Here is a 21,184-nt window from a genome sequence, read left to right as displayed (position 1 = left end):
AAGCTTAGTTCATTATTTAAGCCTGTTTTAGGTCACAAACTTGATTATCACTTCTTTCGTTGGGCCTAGCTACTTAAAGGCCTTTTTCCAATGTATATAGCCTATAGGACTCATTGTAATACTAAACCAAATATAGTAGCATCCTGGGCTACGCTTTGGCTAAATCTTGAAACTTCAATTCTTGTGATGAGAAACAAAATTTCCTCTCAAATATGCTTGTGCAAAGAGTAGAATGAATGAGAAACATACCAATTGTAAATTGCTAATGAAAAATAAATAATTAAAAGAAGCCAACAAGCCTTTTCGAGGTTTTGCATATGGATAGATATAATTCAATTGTAAAGCCATATTAAATTCAAAGTAGACAAAGTATATGTGTTGTACTTACCTAGAGAGACGAAAAACTTGGTGTGTGTCTTGAAAGTCCGTGTATCCGACCAGATTTCGCGCACCTCGACTATTCATAAGTCAACCGCATGGCCCTACTACATTTGGTTGACAAAGAAATTCGTAGGATTTAGGTTTGAACCCATTTCCTCTTAGTCCTTTGCTATTTACATTAGCTCGACCACTTGTCATCCCATGATGGTTTGAATTTGAAACATTTTTAAGATAACCACACCTTTTACAATTTTCAAAATTACATTTAATTATCAAAAAGTACACAAATCACAGAACAATGCACGAACATTGGTTTGTTTCCCATGTCAACATGTGCCACTGCCACTGAAGAATGACATTTAAACAAACAAACTTCGAAAGTAGAATAGAAACCATTAGCTTGAGAGGGAGCTTTTGATGAAGAACCACTTATAACAATAGAGAAGTAGACCGGCCCAAAAACCTAAACATAGGAATGAAAAATTAACATATAAAAGATTAAAAACTAACACAAGACCCAAAATTCCTCTTTTTAGAGGGGAAATTTGGAATATTATAATTGCAATTAGGAATGAAACTAACAAGAGTTGCGTACTATAATATTTTTTTAAAAATGAAAAATACTAATATATTTATAAAAATTAATATAAATAATTTGATGATTTTACGCCAAATTGTTTCAATAAAAATAAAATTTAAAGTAATAACATTTGATTAAAAACGATAGCAAATAAAAATTCATTTAAAATATAATCTGGTTCAAAAATAATCTGGCTAAATGGGCCCAAAACTTTCACCATAGCCCGGTATTGGCTTGGGAGCGGGACTGCCACAAACGTGACTACACGAGGCTCGGGCAAATCTCGAACAAAAATAATAAGAAAAAACTACTTCAGTACTCAAAATTCACGAAATACAAAGATCATATTCACTTGCAAAATTTTATCTCAACACCAATTGGACTTCATAATATTACATGCAGAGGGATAAAAAAAAACTGCTCGCCCACAATTAAGTGTTAATAAGTTATCTACTGTCCATGTAAAAAAAAAAATATATATATATATATATATCAATAAAAAAAGAGAAAAAAGAGAATATGATAAAAAAATCAACGAGTTAAAACATTAAATACGTTTTTCTAATTAAATATTAAAACTGTATATTGTTAAAATTTCAATTATTCACCCATGTCAAAAAAAAAAAAAAAAAATCACAGAGCTTTAAAAAACTATATATTATTATAAAAAGAAAAAGAAAAGAGCGTTGTGTTTGGGTTAATACAATTCCATGGGCCCAATTAGGCCCACTGGAAGCACGCTCAAGTTATCTCCTGCCCCTTACCTTTGGAGATGTGGTAATTGCAATTCCTTCAATTTCATATCACAGTGCCAAAATTCTTTTTCATTCTCATTTCTTTTCCTCTGTCAATTTGAGGTTCAAGCCTCAAGGAAAGATAATTTAGCCTCCGTTGGTAAGTAATTATGATAATAATTTTCTATTTTTGTTTTAAATATAATATCTATCCACATATTTATAATGATATTCACATGTTTGATTTTTTTTTTCAAAAGTCATGAAAGAATGATTAAAACAAGAGGAAGAAAAAAAGAAAATTGTAGAACATTTACTTTAAAAAACAAAAGAAAAATCATTTAAAGACAAAAAAAAAAAAAAAGTTGCCAATCAAACACTAATCTCCTTTACCTTAATTGATGCGCGATGCCAGCCGCAGTCGGGTTAAAAGTAGAGGTGCCTCAGTAAGCCACTCCATGAAGCTTGCAGGTTTCAAATATCCCTTACACGTCTAGTAGTCCAAAATTCCATTAGTTCTCTCTTTTTCTTTCTTACCAAAGTAAACCGCCAACTATAGATAGCCTACTGATGAATAAAAAGAATTAGACATAAAATGATACATCAAAATCATGTTATAGCATAGGGATCTTCACGCTCAATTTAAGAAAAAAAATTAATGAAATATTATAAGCAACCCATAAAATGTTCAACCGAGATTTTACCTGATATTATAAATTGTAAGACTCGTGAAATCAAAATCGAACCAACCAAAAACTGAACTGGCTGTCAATGAAAACTTGACGGAGTCCTACATTTATATAATTTTCACGCATTAGTTACTTCTCCAACAACTATGCCTAAAATATGCGCACCAACCTTCTATCAAGTCCATGGAGCATGGCATAGCCTGCATGTTTTAAATATCTCATTCTATTCTATTCTTTCCTTTTTTTTTTTTGCCGTTTTTGTTAGTGCTAAGTAGTGCCTCCCTAAAACCTAAAAAAAAGTTCCGTCCATGGAGGGAGCCGACCGCCATCCAACATCCCAACAAAGCTGTTCCTTCATTATTTTAGCAAAAGTTACTGCAGCTCGAGCCAGCTTTGTCGTCGTGAAAGAAGTAATGAAAGGGATGCCCCATTCAAACTACCGCAGAAAGGTTAACCTCACCTCGGGTAATCACCACCTCGTCCTTGTAGCTTATGGGCAAATCCCATTCCTCCAGTGGGATGAACGAGTATGTAGATAAATTCAAGTCGAGGATTTTTGGAAGAAAACGCAAGGCGCGCAATGGCTTTCTCTGCATTGGGCTCCGTTTTACATTTGTATCAGAATATTGATATAGGTTCCTAACGGGATATATAGGCTACTGACAAATAATCATACTTCTTAGATTTAGAACAACTTGAAATATTGGAAAAACAGCAACCAAAGTTTTCAAACAGTAATCCCCTTAATAACCATTTCGTGTTATGTTTTTTAAAATTAATCTTGGAAATATTTCTTCCCGTATGTATCGTTATATAGTTTTTATAAACATTTTCTAAATGTAGACAAAAGAAAGAAAAAAGTGTTCAATGTCGGATAAGAAAATATATTTTCTGGAGAAAACATAATTATTAAAAACAGAAAACTAAAAACAAAATGGCCATCCAACAGCATCTAAAAAAATAATTTTAAATATGGTTGAACAAGTTAGAATGGCCATCCAACAGCATCTAAAAAAATAATTTTAAATATGGTTGAACAAGTTAGAAGTTCCCAGCCTAAAGAATCACAACCTTAATTAGGATTATCAAAGTTAATGGAGGATTTGGATGACATGCTCTAGACTTGTATAAAATTTACTGTAATTAGGAAAAACGCTTAGTTTACCGTATAAATCTGAGAAGTGAAAACCGTATAAATCTTCCCGGTCGGCTCCACTGAGTCCTGCAATAATGCAATAATATATATTACCAAAGCCATATAGAAAAACAGAGACAAGAAAGAGTTACAAACAAAACATGTACTTTCTCCAGAAAAAAAAGAAAACAAGAAGGAAATGTAAAAATTTCCATTTATAAAATGGAATTTTACAAAATTAACAGATCATTGAAGTCAATCATAGATTATGATATCCTATCATTTTTCTCTTTTCCTAAATTACTAACTTAAAATATGAAAATATGAGGTTATAGATTTTCAGAAGTAACATCCCGTCCATATTACCAAGAAGAATACCTAATGAGAGGCTAACATCAGAATTTAATATTATAAAAATAAAATAAAATAAAATAACAGAGAAAATGTCATTACCCATCGGCAAGTCCACATATACATTCAAACGGAAAGGAGAGTATAATAATGTATAACCATCTCATCTTCCAAGCTACTCAAGACTCACCAACACCATGAAAGCACAAAATGGAAAAACTGTGAACATCCCAATTATAGTAGACATGATCGTCAGAAGTCAAAAGTTGATATACTTGACAAAATCACTAGTAGCACCCTGTACAGTGTAACAATCGAAGGAAACACAACGCTGGATTGAGAAGAAGAATTAAAAAACTACTATAATTAAAAAAGAAATCGATAACTAAACTAGCAGTCTCTAAGATTAGGCGAGAACCTGAACCACTACAATCGTCGATTGTAGTTTGGGCATAAGCTCCTCCTAAAAGTAATATAATTTCTTCCACGTTTGCTCTTTTTTCAGACTTAATCTAGGCAAGTTTCCACATTAATTATCACTCATTTCATATTCTTCCACGTTAAAAATAAAAACAGATGTTTTATGAAAGGTCAAGAGTAGTATTGAAACTTTTCAAATGACCCGCCTGACCCTACTACATTTGGTTGACAAGGTAACTCGTAGGATATTAAATCCTAGGTAAGTAGCCACCATGGTTTGAACTCATTCCCTCTAAGTCCTTTACTATTTACAAAGGACCTCATTGACCACTTGAGCCATCCCATGATGGTTCAAACGAAAAAATAAATTTAGGAACAGTTTTTGTAGTTTACCCTTTAATTTTGTATAGATACCCTTAACACCCACCTTAACTTATGAGTTTGAAAATTTGTCAAAAGTCCAATGAGGGATAATTAATATCAAATATATAAGTGGCTCTAAAATATATAAATATATATACATACATACATACAGGAGTTCGAAAACCACTCTGGGCATAAGCTCTCATGGTTTGACTTTTCGTATCACCCAAAATTCCTCAAAAATCAATAGAGATGTTGTCCCTCACTTGTATACCCATAACCTTCCCCTTATCTAGCTAATGTGACACACATCTCTAGTTGGAATGATATTGTCCACTTTGGGCATAAACCCTCATGGTTTGACTTTTGGTATCACCCAAAATGCCTCAACAATCAATAGAGATGTTGTCCTTAACTAGTATACGCGTAACCTTCCCCTTATCTATCTAATGTGAGTGACACATCTCTAGCTATTATGATATTTTCCACTTTGGGCATAAGCCTTCATGTGGTTTGATTTTTGGTATCATCCAAAATGCCTAAAAAATCAATAAAGATGTTGTCACTCACCTGTATACCTATAACTTTTCCCTTATCTAGCTAATGTGACACAAATCTCTAGTTGGAACGATATTTCCACTTTGGGCATAAGCCCTCGTGGTTTGACATTTGGTATCACCCAAAAAGCCTCAAATCAATTGAGATGATGTCCCATACTTGTATACCTAAATTAGGAACAAACCTCTTATACCACTTATTTAGGACGAGAAACCACCCTCCACATCTCTAATTGGTATGATATTGTCCCCTTTAGGCATAATCCCTCATGGTTTGACTTTTGGTATCACCCAAAATGCCTCAAATCAATAGAGATGTTGTCCCTCACTTGTATACCAATAACCTTCCCTATAGGCTCGCCACTATGTTCAACACCTGAGGATTCTACTCACATAGCTAAGTTCGGAACAAAGTTATGGTACCCACTTGTTAAGGACAAGGAACCACCCTCCACATCTCTAATTTGTATGATATGTCCACTTTGGGCATAAGCCCTCATGGTCTGACTTTTGGTATCACCCAGAAAACCTCATATCAATTGAGATGTTGTCCCTCACTAGTATACCCATAAGCTTCCTCTTATCTAGCTAATGTGAGACACGTCTCTAATTGTAATGATACTGTCCACTTTGGGCATAAGCTCTCATGGTCTCACTTTTTGTATCACCCAAAATGCCTCAATTAATAGAGATGTTGTCCCTCACTTGTATATCCATAACCTTCCCCTTGTCTATCTAATGTGAGCCACATCTCTAATTGTTATGATATTATCCACCTTGGGCAAAACCCCTCATGGTTTAACTTTTGGTATCACCAAAAATGTCTCAAAAATTAATAAAGATGTTGTCCCTCACTTGTATACCCATAACCTTCCCCTCATCTTGCTAATGTAAGACACATCTCTAATTGTTATGATATTATCCACTTTGGGCAAAAGCCCTCATGGTTTGACTTAAGGTACCACCCAAAATGTGTCAAAAATTAATAGAGATGTTGTCCCTCAATTGTATACCCATATCCTTCCCCTTATCTAGCTAGTGTGACACACATCCCTAGTTGGAATGATATTTCCACTTTGGGCATAAGCCCTCATGGTTTGATGTTTGGTATTATCCAAAATGCCTAAAAACTTAATAGAGTTGTTGTCCCTCACTTGTATACCCATAACCTTCCCCTCATCTAGCTAACGTGAGACACATCTCTAATTTGTATGATATTGTCCACTCTGAGCATGTCGTCATGGTTTGACTTTCGATATCACCCAAAAAGCCTCAAATCAATTGAGATGATGTCCCTCACTTGTATATCAATAACCTTCCCTATAGGCTCGCTACTTTGTTCGACACCTGAGGATTCTACTCACATAGCTAAGTTAGGAACAAAGCTCTGGTACCCACTTGTTAGGGACAAGGAACCACCCTCCACATCTCTAATTTGTATGATATGCCCACTTTGGGCATACGCCCTCATGGTCTGACTTTTGGTATCACCTAGAAAGCCTTAAATCAATTGAGATGTTGTCCCTCACTAGTATACCCATAAGCTTCCTCTTATCTAGCTAATGTGAGACACATCTCTAATTGGAATGATACTGCCCACTTTGGGCATAAGCCCTAATGGTCTCACTTTTTGTATCACCCAAAATGCCTCAACAATCAATAGAGATGTTGTCCCTCACCTATATACCCATAACCTACCCCTTATCTATCTAATGTGAGACACATCTCTAATTGTTATGATATTATCCACTTTGGGTAAGCCCTCATGGTTTGACTTTTGGTATCACCCAAAAATCCTCAAATCATTAGAGATGATGTCCCTCACTTGTGTATCTAAATTAGGAACCAACCTCTTATACCACTCGTTATTGACATGGAACCACTCTCCACATCTCTAATTGGTATGATATTGTCCACTTTAGGCATAATCCCTGATGGTTTGACTTTTGGTATCACCCAAAATTACTCAAATCAATAGAGATGTTGTCCCCTACTTGTATACCAATAACCTTCCCCTGAGGCTCCCCACTTTGTTCGACATCTGAGGATTCTACTCACATAGCTAAGTTAGGAACAAAGTTATGATACCACTTGTTTGGGACAAGGAACCACCCTCACATCTCTAATTGGTTATGATATGTCCACTTATGGCATAAGCCCTCATGGTTTGACTTTTGGTATCACCCAAAAGGCGTCAAATCAATAGAGATATTGTCCCTCACTGGTATACTCATAACCTTCCTCTTATCTAGCTTATGTGAGACACGTCTCTAATTGGAATGATATTGTCCACTTCGAACATAAGCCCTCATGGTCTCACTTTTGGAATCACCCAAAAGGCCTCAAACCAAGTCCCTCACTTGTATACACATGACCTTCCCCTTATCTAGGCAATGTGGAATTTTGGTCTCATTCCCAACAATCTTCTCTCAAACAAAGTACCGTCAAGCCTCCCATAAATTAATCATCCACATGATCCGGCCCGACCTGTTCTATAGGTCAACCCTAGATACCTAAGGCTCGTCAGTTTGTTAGAAACTAGGATTCTACCCACAATGCACTCACGATGTCATGAAAACAAAGAAGAACATTTGCATCGAGAAACAAAAAAAAACGAAGTAAAGCAAAAAAAAAAAAAAAGCTATATAAATAACAAAATAATAATAATAACAACAAATACAAGTAGACTTGATAAAGCCGACCGATATTATAATAATAATAATAATAATAATAACAACAACAACAAATACAAGTAGATTTGATAAACCCGGCCAATATTTATAATAATAATAATAAAAAAATAAAAAAGTCTCCCAGATCTTGAAGTTTAACATACTTAGGCAGTAACTTCTATTTAAGTTAAGGTTTCATTTATAAACTTATTGAAATCAAACAAACAGAATTCAATTAATTAAATACGTGCTTACAAAACAGATTGTATTATCATAACGTACCTTGTAATATCAGTGTATCATAATGTACCTTGTTTTAAATTGAGAATGACAGTGTCGAACTGCAACACCACAAGGAATGTAGGCATCTCGATCCTAATATCATTTTGCAATTGTTCTCATTCGACATAGTTCTTTCAGCAAATTTTCGAACAATAAAGTCTTTAAGAAGAGTTCCCTTGACCACTCCAAACCTGCAGGAAGGACCACACGAAATAATTGAAGTTGAAAGTAAATTGGTTGTATCAAATCATAAGCACACGGAACAATGATTTCCTTGAAATGAAAAGCAATCACCAAAAATAAAGGGAAGAAAGCAAGATGTTCACCTTTTCGTTGTTGTGCTGGATATAACACCAATCCTTGAAGCATCAAGAAATTGAGAGGTAACATGTTGCAAGCTCGTATCAAGAACAATTTGGTACACCCTCAACTCACCAAATCAAGCTAAAAAAGAATGATATATTGTAAAAATTGCGGGCGAGACTGCAAAGACAATCATATAATTAATTAATCATTTGAAACCTGAAATATTCAAAAGACCTGTGTTTCAAGAGCCTACACATTAACAGAATCTGAATTCATTGTCAACCAATAATTGAAAAGGAAATTAAAGAATTAGAAAGGAGAAACTCACCATGCAAGGAGCAACCTCAAAAAATTCGGCATATTTGTCACAAATTTTGTCAAACTAAAGAATTAACAGGTTCCTCCTCTTGCTGGTGTGAACATCCAGATAAATGTGATATCCTTCCTTTTGACATAAATTCTACCATCATACAACAAACAAAAATGGGTAAAATCACTCTTGGGATAAAGCAAATGTTAAACAAAAAATGATGTATCGTTTTGAAAGCAGGTATTTAGCAAAAAAATGTAATTAGTAGGAACAATAATAATAATCAATAAATTATTTAATTTTCCTCTCTAATTTACTATAAAAAGAGACAAAAGAACTCTAGGTTACAGTCTTGCAACTCCTTAACTATGAGATTTATTAAAAATCTTATATTTTAATCAAAACCTTCATAAACTAAATGGAATATTAGGACATGGCCGAACAAATTAGACAGAGAAACTACAAACTACAGCCACATAAATGAACCGTGCATGCATGTGATGCTGGATGGAAACCATACGATAAGAAACCATGCATGTGGTACAACAATTGTACTAAAACAAACCATATCATAGAAACCAACAAATTATAGATACTTCAATACAAATTCAAAGATACGAAAAAGGAGAACAGAGATTACTATAAGCAAACACACATTTTCCGGTCTTGGTCAAGTAATTTTGCGATTTCCAGCAAAAAAGCCGCATTGTTAGTATTCTTGGCAGGGAAGAATTATACTAAAACATTCATCGGTACCTTCGGAATGTGAACCAATAAAAACCAAAGAATCTAAAAACGAAAAATGAAATACATTTTACCTGTGATGAACCTCATGTTGCAAGGCAGAAGAACCACAGTGGCGTCGGAATATCGGTCGGACCTCATTGTATAACGACTTTATATCGTCAGAAACCCTAAAGATCCTAGAGAGAATACTGGAATTCGGAGGATGAAACGGAGAAGAGAACCGAGAATCAGAGAAAACAAAGCCATTGAATAATGCGGAAAAAGCATAGTGCAGAAACCCTAAAAACCAGTAGCAAAGAGATTTTTTGGTTTGTTGATTCGCTGATGGTTTTGAATGACGATTGCCAAATGAACTTGTTCTAACCATTGAGACGGATTAGGGGAAGATCATTTTTTGGTTGATTCCAAAAAATCGATCGCGAATCGAATGAAATCGCCATAGCAGATGGAAGAAAATAACAGTAACGGAAAGTGGGGAGAGCAGAGCGCGGGAAGGCAGAGGGCGGGAAGGCGGAGGGCGGGAAGGATTGGATCATAATAGTTACCAGTAACGACAGCGCGAAGAGATATTAAATAAAATAAAATTAATCCAATTTAATTATTTTGATAGGTCCGACTCAGTCCAACGGTAAATTAATCCAATTTAATTGTTTTGATAGGTCTGACCAAGTCCAACCGTAAATTAATCCAATTAATTATTTTGATAGGTCCAACGGTAAACTTTTCTGTTTCTCTTTCTACTTCGCCCACGCGGTAAAGTTTTCGGTTACTTAACATGTCCGTAAGTATGCTTTTAATTCTTATTCTTTTTTCTTTTCACTTTTACTCATTTGGGATTTCTGTTTAACATTTTTTTTTATTACGTTTAACAAATATTAATGATTACAAACTTAATAACAACAATAATCAAAAAATTATTAGTGATGATGTTTTTTTTTATGGGATGATGATGCTATTAATTATAGGATGAAATTGTCTAAAGTGAAAATTGCAGGAATAAAAATACTTAGCTACGAACTATTAGGTAGAAAAAATCTCTTACTAACCACCTCTAAGTTTTTTAAGAAACAATTCCGGTTAATTATCCTATTTGCTCCAAAAAAGAAAAAGTTAAACGAATGAACAACTTTTTTTTAATGGACCATTATCTTTTTTTTTACTTGCTCTCTAATACATTAAAATCATTAATTCGAAAAATAGTTACTCTCGTTGTCAATTATTGTAGTAAATTGATATTGGTATTTTGGCAAAATAACTAAATTAAATTTTCATTTTCGGAAGAAGGAAAAAAAATTCAGCTGACGCAGGATGCTCTATTACATTCACCGGAAAAAAATAAAAAAGTTATATCGCGTGTCATAGACGCTGAAGTTTAAAAAATAAAAAATTAAACACGGTTTACACGCGGAAAATTATCTATATAAATAAGTGACTTCTCACTTAATCGATCACATCCTATCAGGGTGAAAGAAATTCATCCATTATTTGCCACGGTAAAAATTAGGGCACATATTTTGACTGTTTTCCCCATCCATTATTTCGCGGAATATTATCGTTCGTCTTCCACTCCCTCGGTTCCACTGTCATAGCGCGAACCCTAACGAAATACCTTACAGCCTTCTCTTCTAGTATCCATGGAGTAATTCCACGCCCTTCCGTCTCCAAATTCCTTGTTTCTCGCCCAATATCGCAATTTTCAATCAGTTATCGCGTCTCGAATCACAACCGCGAAATTTCCGAACCCTGTGTATTGTCCGATCAATGGCGGCATTGTTGCAGAACTCTCATATCAACCATGAGTAGAGAAGTAGTACGTTCCGTTTCTCTCACTTTCTTTCGATTCACTTATTTTTCAGAAAAAGATGTGTTTCGTACTCTCTTTGTGCATTTAGAATCACAATCGATGCTTGTAGTGGTTAAGGTTCTCATCCCAGAGACTGCCAGTTTAGTTATCGATTTCTCTCTTTAAGTATAGTAGTTTTTGAATTTATATTCTCAGTCCAGCGTTGTTCTTCCTTCGATTGTTCATTATACAGGGTGCTACTAGCAATTTTGTCAAAGATGGAAGTATATCAACTTCCGACGATCATATCTGTGATTGTGATTCTTGCCTTGTCACGGTGCGCTCCGACCCAACAACCAGGTATTGATTTTTGTAACTGAGATAATTTTCCTCTTCCTACTCTACAATTAATGTATCTGAAATTATGGCCCAACCATAGACTTTTTTGTTTCAGTATCTTTTGTCTCGTAGACCAGATCTTGGTGAGGATGCTTCAAAACTGAACACCACATTGATCGTGATCGTTCAACCTATTTTTTTATTCGCATCACTAGTTTCAGGTTCGAATTCTCTCGAGATGCCCATTTTGGTATCAAGTTAGGACATAATGATTTTTAAATACAATTTCCTTTAAATATAAGTCGCAGGCTGGAGCATAGTTGTTCCGAGACTTACATACTATCACACTGGAGTTGGTTCTATTACTCTTGTTACCATCCTTTGTCTGTTGTTCAATCCCTTAGTTCGAAACTTGATGTTTCAAAACCTTGGTTGTCTCCTTGATTTAATCCTATCCCATGGTAAACGAAGTCTCCTCTTAACATAAGGGTGCAAAAAGATATTTTAGTGAAAATAGACTACTTTCCAAGTCAAAAATATGGAAAAACATAGGAATGCAATATAGTAATCATATGATCGATTGGTAATTTTGCTATCGTATTTATCTTTTCTTCTGCCAATCAACGGCATGAAACAAGTTCTATTATGCCCTGGAATAACATGTCTTTTGATCAATTAATCAAATGGTAATGTTAACAAAGCAATTTTTTTTTTTTGGAGCATTGTTGTGTAGTAATAGGATATGTGATCTATTTGGTAATTTTGCTACATATTTATCTTTTCTTCTGGCAATCAATTGTATGAAATGAGTTCTATTATACCCCAGAAATATGTCTTTATGTCAATCAATTATTAATATGATCCATGTAGTAGTATCTAGTTGGTAATGTTAAAAGGATAACACTCTTTTTAGTCTGATAGTATTTCTTCCTCTAATCAATTGGGTTTTGATCTCCGTGTTTTGGGATAGGACTGAATTTGTAATTCTTGTCGGTGAAACTTTAGGATGGTATTCAAGTTTGTTAATACCTTGCTTTAACTTTTGTGGTAAGAAATGTCTTTGTTATGGTAAGGAAGATTATTCTGGAAAAGGATATATGTGTATTTGGTAGCCACAATCTTTCAAATAATTCATTCGATTTTCCAAATTTCCAAGCTACTAGCCAATTGATTTTCCATGATGTTTTCTCCTTTTTTTATGATGACAAAATGCTTTTCAAAGTTACTGTTGGGGACCACCTTTTATTCACACCATAAGTAACACTATTGAAATTTTTGTGTTGCAGACATCAACCAGCTCATTCTGAAGTTGGAAGAAAATTTATAGGTTTACCAGTGTTAACCGCTTCAATTGTGCTATTTATGTGAACTTAAGTAGTAGATTGGTTATCTTTTGTTACCCATTTATTTTTTAGTGAATTATTAGTATGAGTTTTGTTCAAGTTTCACAAAATTTTTATAACAAAATATCCTACAAGAAAGCATTTACATGACTCTCCCAATTGTTATAGGGATAAAAATTAATTTATCCCTATAGACCTTCGTTTTCAATGACCCTTGGTCGTCTTAACTCTTAAATTTTCTCTCTACTTGTAGGCTATTTGTGTCCTGCTTGGCTAAATCTGTGAAGACGACGAAGAACGGGGTAAATGTTGTTGATTGTGACACAATGCGAGCAAATCTACACATTCTCTTTGTTTTCAGTTCTTATGCCTTGAGCTTCAGTGGATTGTTGATTGTTCGTAATGCTCTGAACTTCAGAGAAGAGGGTGTTGTATAATCCTAATGCCACACTTCACAACCTTTGAATTGGTTTCTTGGGAATTTGTGTCACCAGGCTTTTTACTTTTAACTTCATATTAATTGCTGTTTTATTTTGACACCAGATTGCCAAAACATTCATGGAAAAGTTCCAAGTAATTGCTGAATCTTATTGTTCTGTTTGCAGTATTGATTTTCTAAAGTTTTGGGTGGCTAAAACCTTGATCACGCGGTTCATGGCTTAAGGAGTTCAATTCCACTAATCAGGTCCATTTGTCACTTACCAAACTTCTCCTTTCAGCTTAATCTTGGCTATTTAAAAAATGATGTGTCGTTTTTCATGATATCGACGAAATTAGAGCACTATTATTTAATTAATCAAAAAGCTAAGTATTATTTGTTAAACTATAAAATGTTGCTTATGCAACTTTGAAAAATGTAATTAACTGCTTTCTTGCAATAAACTTAAGTTAGTCATATGTTATCAAAAACAAAAACAAAAACTTAGTCATATTAAGGTTAATAAAATATTATTGAACTGTTAATTAGTTAAAAAAAAAATTTAAATTTAATAATTTTAAATTTTAATTCTCAAATTCTGTATCATATAATTTGAAATTACAAAAGTATGTTTATGTGATTAAAAATAATATTTAAAAATTTATAATTTTGAGAACTTGTCATTTAGTAGTTGTACTGAAGTAAAACAAGGATACAAGTTTACTTTTGTACTCTTAAAAGAAAAAATAATTGTATCTTAAAAAATATTTACACGAAATTAATTAAAAATAGTATACGGATTTAATTGTAATTATCGATTAAGAAATATATATGCCAAAGGAAGGAATGACAAGACGTGGATTTACAATGTTAGGGCAGGCTTTTGACCGTTTTTTCGCGGTAATTCTCACGGCAGCAGCAGACGAATATGTTTGGCACTTCCTCAGTTCCACTCCCATGGCGGCCGGCGGGTACCCAAATCCTCAATAACATTCTCTTTTCGTATCCACGGAGCAATTCATTGTCGTTACGCCTCCAAATTTCTCGTTTCTCGCCTAATCTCGCACTATTGCGTTGCATATCCGTTCTCTTGCTTTGAATCACTACCGGAAGATTTCCAGACTCTGCGTGTGCGATCAGTGGCGGTGGAGGAGGAACGAAATAGAGCCATTGTTGCAGGACTCTCAACCATGGGTGGAGAATTATAGTACATTTCATTTCCCTACTTTATTTCATTTCAGTTTCTTTCTCAAATGTGTTTTTTGAATGAGGATCGAGCGAAGCAAGTGAAAGATGTAGCGCTTGGAGTGGTTCGGGTCCTCACCTAACCCTCGAGACTGCTAGCGTGGTTATTTATTTCTCTGTTTAATTATAGTAATTTCGAATTTATCTTCTTAACCCAACGTTCCTCTCTTTGATTGTTGGTTGTACAGGGTGCTGCTAGCTTTTTCTTCCATCTAAAATGAAATTGTATCAACTTTCGACTGCCGACGGTCATATTCGTGCTTATCCTTCTGTTTTGTCACAGTGAGCTCTGACCCCACGACCTGATATTGATTATTGTAACAGAGATTATTTTCGTTTTCTAATTCTAGAATTAATCTGTCCGAAATTATGGCCCAACTAAAGATGATTCGATTCAGTAACTCCCGTCTTATAGACCAAGTCTTCGTGGCGATGCTTCAAAACCGACCTTTCGACACCCACATTGATCGTTCAACCTCTACTTTCTCTACCAATCAGTTATGGAATTCTGAGTCTGTTTCCGATGTTTTAAGATCCGTACCTCGTTTCTTTTTTCAGTCAATCCGATCCATTGGCTGCCAAAAGGGTTTCCGGCATCGTACTCCTCTTAAGCAGAGGAAACTGAAAGAGGAGGCATACAAGTTTCGGAACAATGTGCTTGTTCTCGGCCCTGCTGCTCACAGGGATCCTTACAAGGTCGAGCTTGGATTGAATAAAGCGTTGGAGTTTTTTTATTGGGTTGAAATCCATTTTGGATTTATACACAATGAGATGACCTGCAGAGAGATGGCTTGCGTATTGGCTCGAGGGAACAGACTGCCGGGTCTTTGGGATTTTTTGAAGGAAATGTCCAAGAGAGGGAATGGTGGACTTGTTACTACTGCCACCATCACATGTTTGATAAAAGTTCTGGGAGAGCAAGGATTGGTAAACGAAGCACTAACTGCATTCTATAGGATGAAGCAGTTTCACTGCAAGCCTGATGTTTATGCTTATAATACCGTTATCAATGCTCTATGTAGGGTTGGTAATTTCAAGAAGGCCAGGTTTTTGTTGGAGCAGATGGAGTTGCCTGGATTTAGATGCCCGCCAGACATTTTCACATACACAATTCTAATCAGTTCTTACTGTAAATACAGCTTGCAAACAGGGTGCAGAAAGGCCATTCGAAGGAGGTTGTGGGAGGCTAACCACTTGTTCCGAATCATGTTATTTAAGGGCTTTACTCCAGATGTTGTGACCTACAATTCTTTAATTGATGGATGTTGCAAAACTTACCGAATTGAGCGGGCCTTGGAATTGTTTGAGGATATGAGCAGGAGGGGATGTACTCCCAACCGAGTTACTTATAATTCTTTCATCAGATACTATAGTGTTGTGAATGAGATCGACAAAGCAATCGAGATGTTGAGAAGGATGCAAAAGATGAAGCATGGGAGTGCCACTTCAAGTTCTTATACTCCTATTATCCATGCTCTATGTGAAGCTGGAAAGGTAATGGAGGCCCATGATTTCCTCCTCGAGTCGCTTGAGGGAGGCTCTGTGCCTAGAGAATATACCTATCAACTTGTGTGTAATCTGCTGAACTCAGCAGGTGAAACAAGTTTATTAGATGATGAAGTGCATAAAAGAATAAGACATGGAATAGAAAATAGGTATAGGGAAGTAAAGAAAGTAAAGCTAGTTATGTCGAGGAAAGAATGCGAATGCTTGTAACAAATGAAGACAATAGCTGGACTTTTCCCAGTGAGGAAACGTTGGATGAAAACAGGGTTTCTGGTTGACTTTCTTCTCTTCTACACCCAGCTGCCAATTTTGCTAATTAAAATCTGATTATAACCAATGTAAGTCTTCTCCACAAAGATAATTTTATACTTTATCTCCTTTGATAACGTCTTTGACTTTCTCCTCTGTTAAATTACACCTTTGTGAGCCATTGTTATTTTGAATTATTCGAGTGGGTTATTCGTTTAAAATTATAAATTGTGGGTAGTTTTTCTAGTTCATTCACGCTCTGGTTAATGCGATATAACTAATGCCTAACCACAACATTTAGTAATAAAAAAACTCGTAATATTTAAAGTATGCTTATCAAAATTTTGAATTCTTGACTTTGGGGCATTAAGTTTATAACTAGCCTCTTTCATTACTAGGCCAAGTACTGATGGTTGCTCACTTATATTGTGAATATTTTCCTGTATAATTAAGTTCCCTTTTCCACTACTACAATCTCATGGGAAATTATTTAGTCTATCATTTCCATGATGTAAAGATCTCTATTATTTCCATTTTTTTAATCCTCATTTCTGTCTTTGTTTTGTGTAGGCTCAACGAAAGCATGTTACAAAAAATCTTCCTCGGATTGCACGTATGGTAGAAAATAAGCAGAAAATTCACCTAAAGAGATATGACATTTGAATTGGCAATTTGACATGTATTTAGGTCCTCGTACATTTTGTGGGTGTGTAAAAGGTATTGACAGTAAATTATATGTTGTGAAGTGTGACCATTTTATAAATGTTTGATGCATAAGAAAGAAATGGAAAAATATTGGACAACCATAAAATGTTGTCTAGTCATCATCACATGTGGAAATTATAATTTTTAGATATAGGATACTTTAGGTTAGAACTTTGGATGCCTATTTCTCAAGTTTCTATGGCTAATTTTCTTTGTGAGTTAGTTTCTTTTCCTGTTTAACTTTGATTAGTTCTGATAATGTATATGAAAACAACTAGTACGAAAATCTTGTATTTGAAGAAAAAAAGTCTTGAGCATATCTCTTAAGCTTTGCTTGACAGTAACACTATGAAGTAGTTTATTATGGCGAGGAAGTTATGTTGGTTTTCTGAAAATGAATGTTACGCCAAAATATCTCGTGAGGTAGAGTTGAATAAGCAATATGAAGTAGTTTTTTATGGTGAGGAAGTTAGGTTGGTTAGGCATTGTTCTCAATATGATGTAATTTACTTTATAAAGGAAATGTAAAAAAAGACCACGACTTAATCTTCAATATTCTTACCAAAAACGACCGTCGTCAATATTCACAAGCTTCAGAATGTGTAATAATATAGACCTCAAAAGTTTCTTGTTTCATTCCTGTTATGTACGATGTAATTGCAGCTTTTTTGGTTGCATTCATCTATTCTATTTGGGCCTCTTCTCCATTCATGTGATTTTTTTATTGTGACAGAGGTTAACGTACAGAAGCTTTCATATTCCTCTCCACGTCTATGATGCTGGTGCTTCGTGTCACCCTCTGAATGCTGAAATTTTTGTTATCATCGTATCACCTTCTGAATGCTGAAAATTTTGTATCACTGTGTGGTGAGGTCTGGGAACTTTACCATTTTATGAGATGGTCTAAATTTGTTAGTAAATTGCATGCGGATCTAGAGAAGTGATTCACGTGGAAGTTGGTACTTCTTTATTTATGCATTTCTATTCTGATGCCCCACCAACATGCTTGAGACGACTAGTGTGCTTATCGGTCTCTCTTTTTAATTATAGCAGCTTTTGTATCTCTTTTCAATCTCAACCAAGTGTCAACGTTCTCTTTGATTGTTGGTTGTAAAGTGTGCTCACGTGCTCTTCTTTGGGTGGCCTAGTGCCTGAAAACCACCACTGCTCTTGCTTCTAACTATTTTATCTAGTTGTATCTATGCCTCTTCAATTGTTATTTGCTTATTAGGAGCGGTAAATTTATGTTTCTGACTTATTGTTTTTAGGAGGCTTCAAGTTTATTTTAGAATCCTTTCTATGATCGGGTAGTACACTAGTACTAGCCTTAGATACTAGGAATTGCCATTTAGGGGACACACTATGATTTCCTTTGCCATGTCCTATGCCTCCACCCTACGTATCTCACATTTGCCCTTCACTATCAATAACAACAGCTAAAGTAGTTTAAATTGTTAACAACCGAACTGCACGACTACCCATTTTGCCCATCCCCTTCCTTCTACAAGCATACATAAATTGCACCTTTAGCCTGGTAATTCTATCAGGTTCGAACAAAGAAAAGTTGGGGAATTCAAGGACCTGCTTCTGAGAAAGAATAATGAAATTTACATGCCATGCTAGCACGAAACTTGGGTCATCTGGTATTTGAAGCTTTGCAAGGTTGGCATCTTAGAGGGAAGGCTAAAATCCTTTGGAATTGTGCAGCTAGAGCCCTCCTTTGGAATATTTGGATGGAAAGAGGTAGAATTTTTGAAGATAAGTCTTCCTCTTTTGATAATTTTTGTAATACTGTTCAGTTACATACTTCTTGGTGGTATCATAGGCATAGAAAATTCTTTTGTAATTATAACCTCTTAATCAACTTATGCAAGATTGGAGAGCTATTCGTAGTTTGTCGGGAGGGGGAGCTCCTGCCCTTAGGCTGTTTTTGTTCTTTGATTGTGTCTATAAAAGGTTTCTTTATCCAAAAAAAACTTGGTTCGCTGGTATCAAAGAAATTTTCAGGTAGAGAAATGTCAATTTGTCCAAAATGCATTCACTTTTTTTAGCTTAGATATCATCTCACAGCTTTTTTGTTAGAGGTAGAGGTATTTGTTGAGCCCTGGCCTTCATTCTCCCTTGCCTCCCTCGCTCTGTTTCTTTAGGTGGACAAATGGCAGCTGTCTGAAGCTGATAGCAATACGGCAGCCATGTCTTGACTGCGTTCCACAACATCAAGGTGCTTCTTGATGGGAGTTAGCCACACAACCAAATCCAAATCTTTCTAATTATTGATTACTATCATCTCAAACTGGACCTGGAATTTTGAAAGTGCGTTGTGTTTGCATTGCATTATTCTGATTTAAATCCTAGGGTGCCCTCGAGCTGCACCTGGAATATGGAGAACCCCATTGCCAAAAGGTACTTGCCTTTCTTATTTGATTTTCTATCTCATTGATTTCCTTTTTATATTTAAGTTTAGAATCAAAGCAAAACCCTCTAGCCTGCGGTAGCTTTTATCAGCTAGGATTTTGATTCTTCATAGAACTTCAGAGAAGGTGGTTTTAGTTCCGTTCACAAGGTATTATGCTTAACATTTTGATTTGCAAGGTCTATTGACTTGTAGGGTACTACTGCAGCAACTCTTATCCAAATTGAAGGAGCATCGAGATAGGAATGATCAGTGTGCCACAATCAAATCTAATGAAGTTTCATGGATTCAATATAGTTGATTTATGAATGGAATGGGAATGGCAGTCTCGGTCTTGTTGAAGCTCTATTTAATTAGTTTGATTTAATACAGACCAACAATGATTATAGCATACAATTCATCACATGATCTATTTGGTATTTTGAGACATCGAATACATTTGTTGATGGTATGTTGTTTGTGTGATGTAAAAATGATGTGTCAAGACACTTCAAACTTTCTTTTCAATTAAATATATGGAGAAAAGTGATAACAGTTGCTCCTTTGTGGTGAACTTCTTCTTCTAACGCACCTCCCTCTTCCAACTCCCGGATCCACATTGCCAATTTCCCATCCCTCGTCCCCAATTGCATAAAAAATTCCACCCAAACAGAGCAACACCATGAATGGCGAGTGCGACTTGACTGGCTTGACCCGGTGCGGTACCTACGTCGATGCTACCATGAAACTTCACGTGATGGTGGGTTTGAGCCCACCATTGATGAGGCTTTGAAGACACGGGCCAACCGCCTGATCCTACTATATTTGGTTGACAACTCATTCTCTCTAAGTTCTTTGATGTTTATATTGGCATTGACCACTTGGTGATTTTGATTACTGATTGTTTTATTGTTTGTTCCAGGGAGGGAGTGAATCTTGAACTTGAACACATGGTGAAAGTAATACTTGTAAACCTCTCAATTTCTTGACAAACCATAAAGATGGCGTCAAGTGGTAGAGTTTTATTTGGGGGATCGTGGACAGATGTTGGAGGCGGGGGTGGTGGTGGGCTGTGAAAGGAGCAAAGAATTCAGAAAAATATAGAAATAATGGAGTGGATAATTGATGATTGGGAAGGTTTTGGGAAATTTTTAAGAAGATTCATGGAGGATTTGAAAAAAAGGCCGAGGGATTAAAGGGATCAAAATTCTGTTAAGTCCGATCAAATCATAGCCACCTAAATCTAGGAACACAAATGTCATATTGATTGGATTTATGGGTCAAAGGGAAAACAAGCAGAAATGTTTAAGAAGGAAGGCGGTAGAAATAAGATTTACAGGTCATTTGACTGAAAAAATTATGCCCACTTCATGATTTGGCACACTTGGCTTCTCAACTCACCAAAGTCAAAAGGAAAAATAAGTTTTTATTTGACCTGTTGGGGGACAAACAAATAATAATTATTAACATTTTGAATAAAATTGTGTACAAGAAAAAGTTACATAATTTTAGATCTGCACTACAAATTCACTTGAGTAGGCATTATTTGACATTGAAAAGCATAGACAATCCTGCATTATTCAAATTATCAACATTTGAACAATAAAGTTGCATGCCCATAATTCTAATGTTAGGCAGATTTGTCATTTTTTATGATCGTTCCCAATTCAAAGTCAA

At 35.3% G+C, this 21,184-nt stretch overlaps 2 protein-coding genes across 35 annotated transcripts in view; one reads left to right on the top strand and one right to left on the bottom strand.

Moving 5' to 3' along the window:
• Positions 1-280: 280 nt before the first annotated feature.
• The window catches only part of LOC111004701 (uncharacterized), a 38,961-nt gene continuing 18,057 nt past the window's right edge, over positions 281-21,184 (bottom strand). The window contains exons 1-9 of one of the 14 annotated variants that reach the window (XM_088119848.1): positions 9,599-10,052; positions 8,799-8,930; positions 8,491-8,647; positions 8,193-8,355; positions 3,550-3,606; positions 2,845-2,974; positions 2,400-2,485; positions 2,089-2,262; positions 281-844 (exon numbers count right to left, since the gene is read on the bottom strand). In XM_088119848.1, the coding sequence (XP_087975974.1) occupies positions 2,464-2,485; positions 2,845-2,974; positions 3,550-3,606; positions 8,193-8,250 (267 nt within the window). In that variant the 5' untranslated portion in view covers positions 8,251-8,355; positions 8,491-8,647; positions 8,799-8,930; positions 9,599-10,052 and the 3' untranslated portion in view covers positions 281-844; positions 2,089-2,262; positions 2,400-2,463. Of the gene's footprint in view, positions 845-1,725; positions 1,806-2,088; positions 2,263-2,399; positions 3,607-8,164; positions 8,356-8,490; positions 8,648-8,798; positions 8,931-9,598; positions 10,053-21,184 lie in introns of those variants that run through there. The other 13 variants (XR_015788885.1, XR_015788886.1, XM_088119847.1 and 10 more) reach the window with 13 other exon arrangements.
• Positions 10,984-20,081, top strand: LOC111004642 (Pentatricopeptide repeat (PPR) superfamily protein). Of its 21 annotated transcripts, none has more exons than XM_088119841.1 (10): positions 10,984-11,337; positions 11,564-11,670; positions 11,765-11,870; positions 13,246-13,677; positions 14,290-14,381; positions 14,524-14,617; positions 14,844-16,499; positions 16,981-17,127; positions 17,849-19,518; positions 19,724-20,081. In XM_088119841.1, exon 7 carries the CDS (start codon positions 15,025-15,027, stop codon positions 16,369-16,371), a length of 1,347 nt encoding a protein of 448 aa, XP_087975967.1. In that variant the 5' UTR covers positions 10,984-11,337; positions 11,564-11,670; positions 11,765-11,870; positions 13,246-13,677; positions 14,290-14,381; positions 14,524-14,617; positions 14,844-15,024; the 3' UTR covers positions 16,372-16,499; positions 16,981-17,127; positions 17,849-19,518; positions 19,724-20,081. The 21 variants fall into 21 exon arrangements, with proteins under 21 accessions (XP_087975967.1, XP_087975969.1, XP_087975970.1 ...); XM_088119843.1 differs by having other exon boundaries at positions 14,290-14,617; positions 14,844-14,937; positions 15,040-16,499; XM_088119844.1 differs by having other exon boundaries at positions 14,290-14,726; positions 14,844-14,937; positions 15,040-16,499.

This window comes from Momordica charantia (genome assembly GCF_013281855.1).
Source record: "Momordica charantia cultivar OHB3-1 chromosome 11 unlocalized genomic scaffold, Mcharantia_2.0 BLBB01000011.1, whole genome shotgun sequence".
Lineage (NCBI taxonomy): Eukaryota > Viridiplantae > Streptophyta > Magnoliopsida > Cucurbitales > Cucurbitaceae > Momordica > Momordica charantia.
The sequence above is the reverse complement of the archived record's forward strand: the minus strand, read 5'-3'. Positions and strand labels throughout refer to the sequence as shown.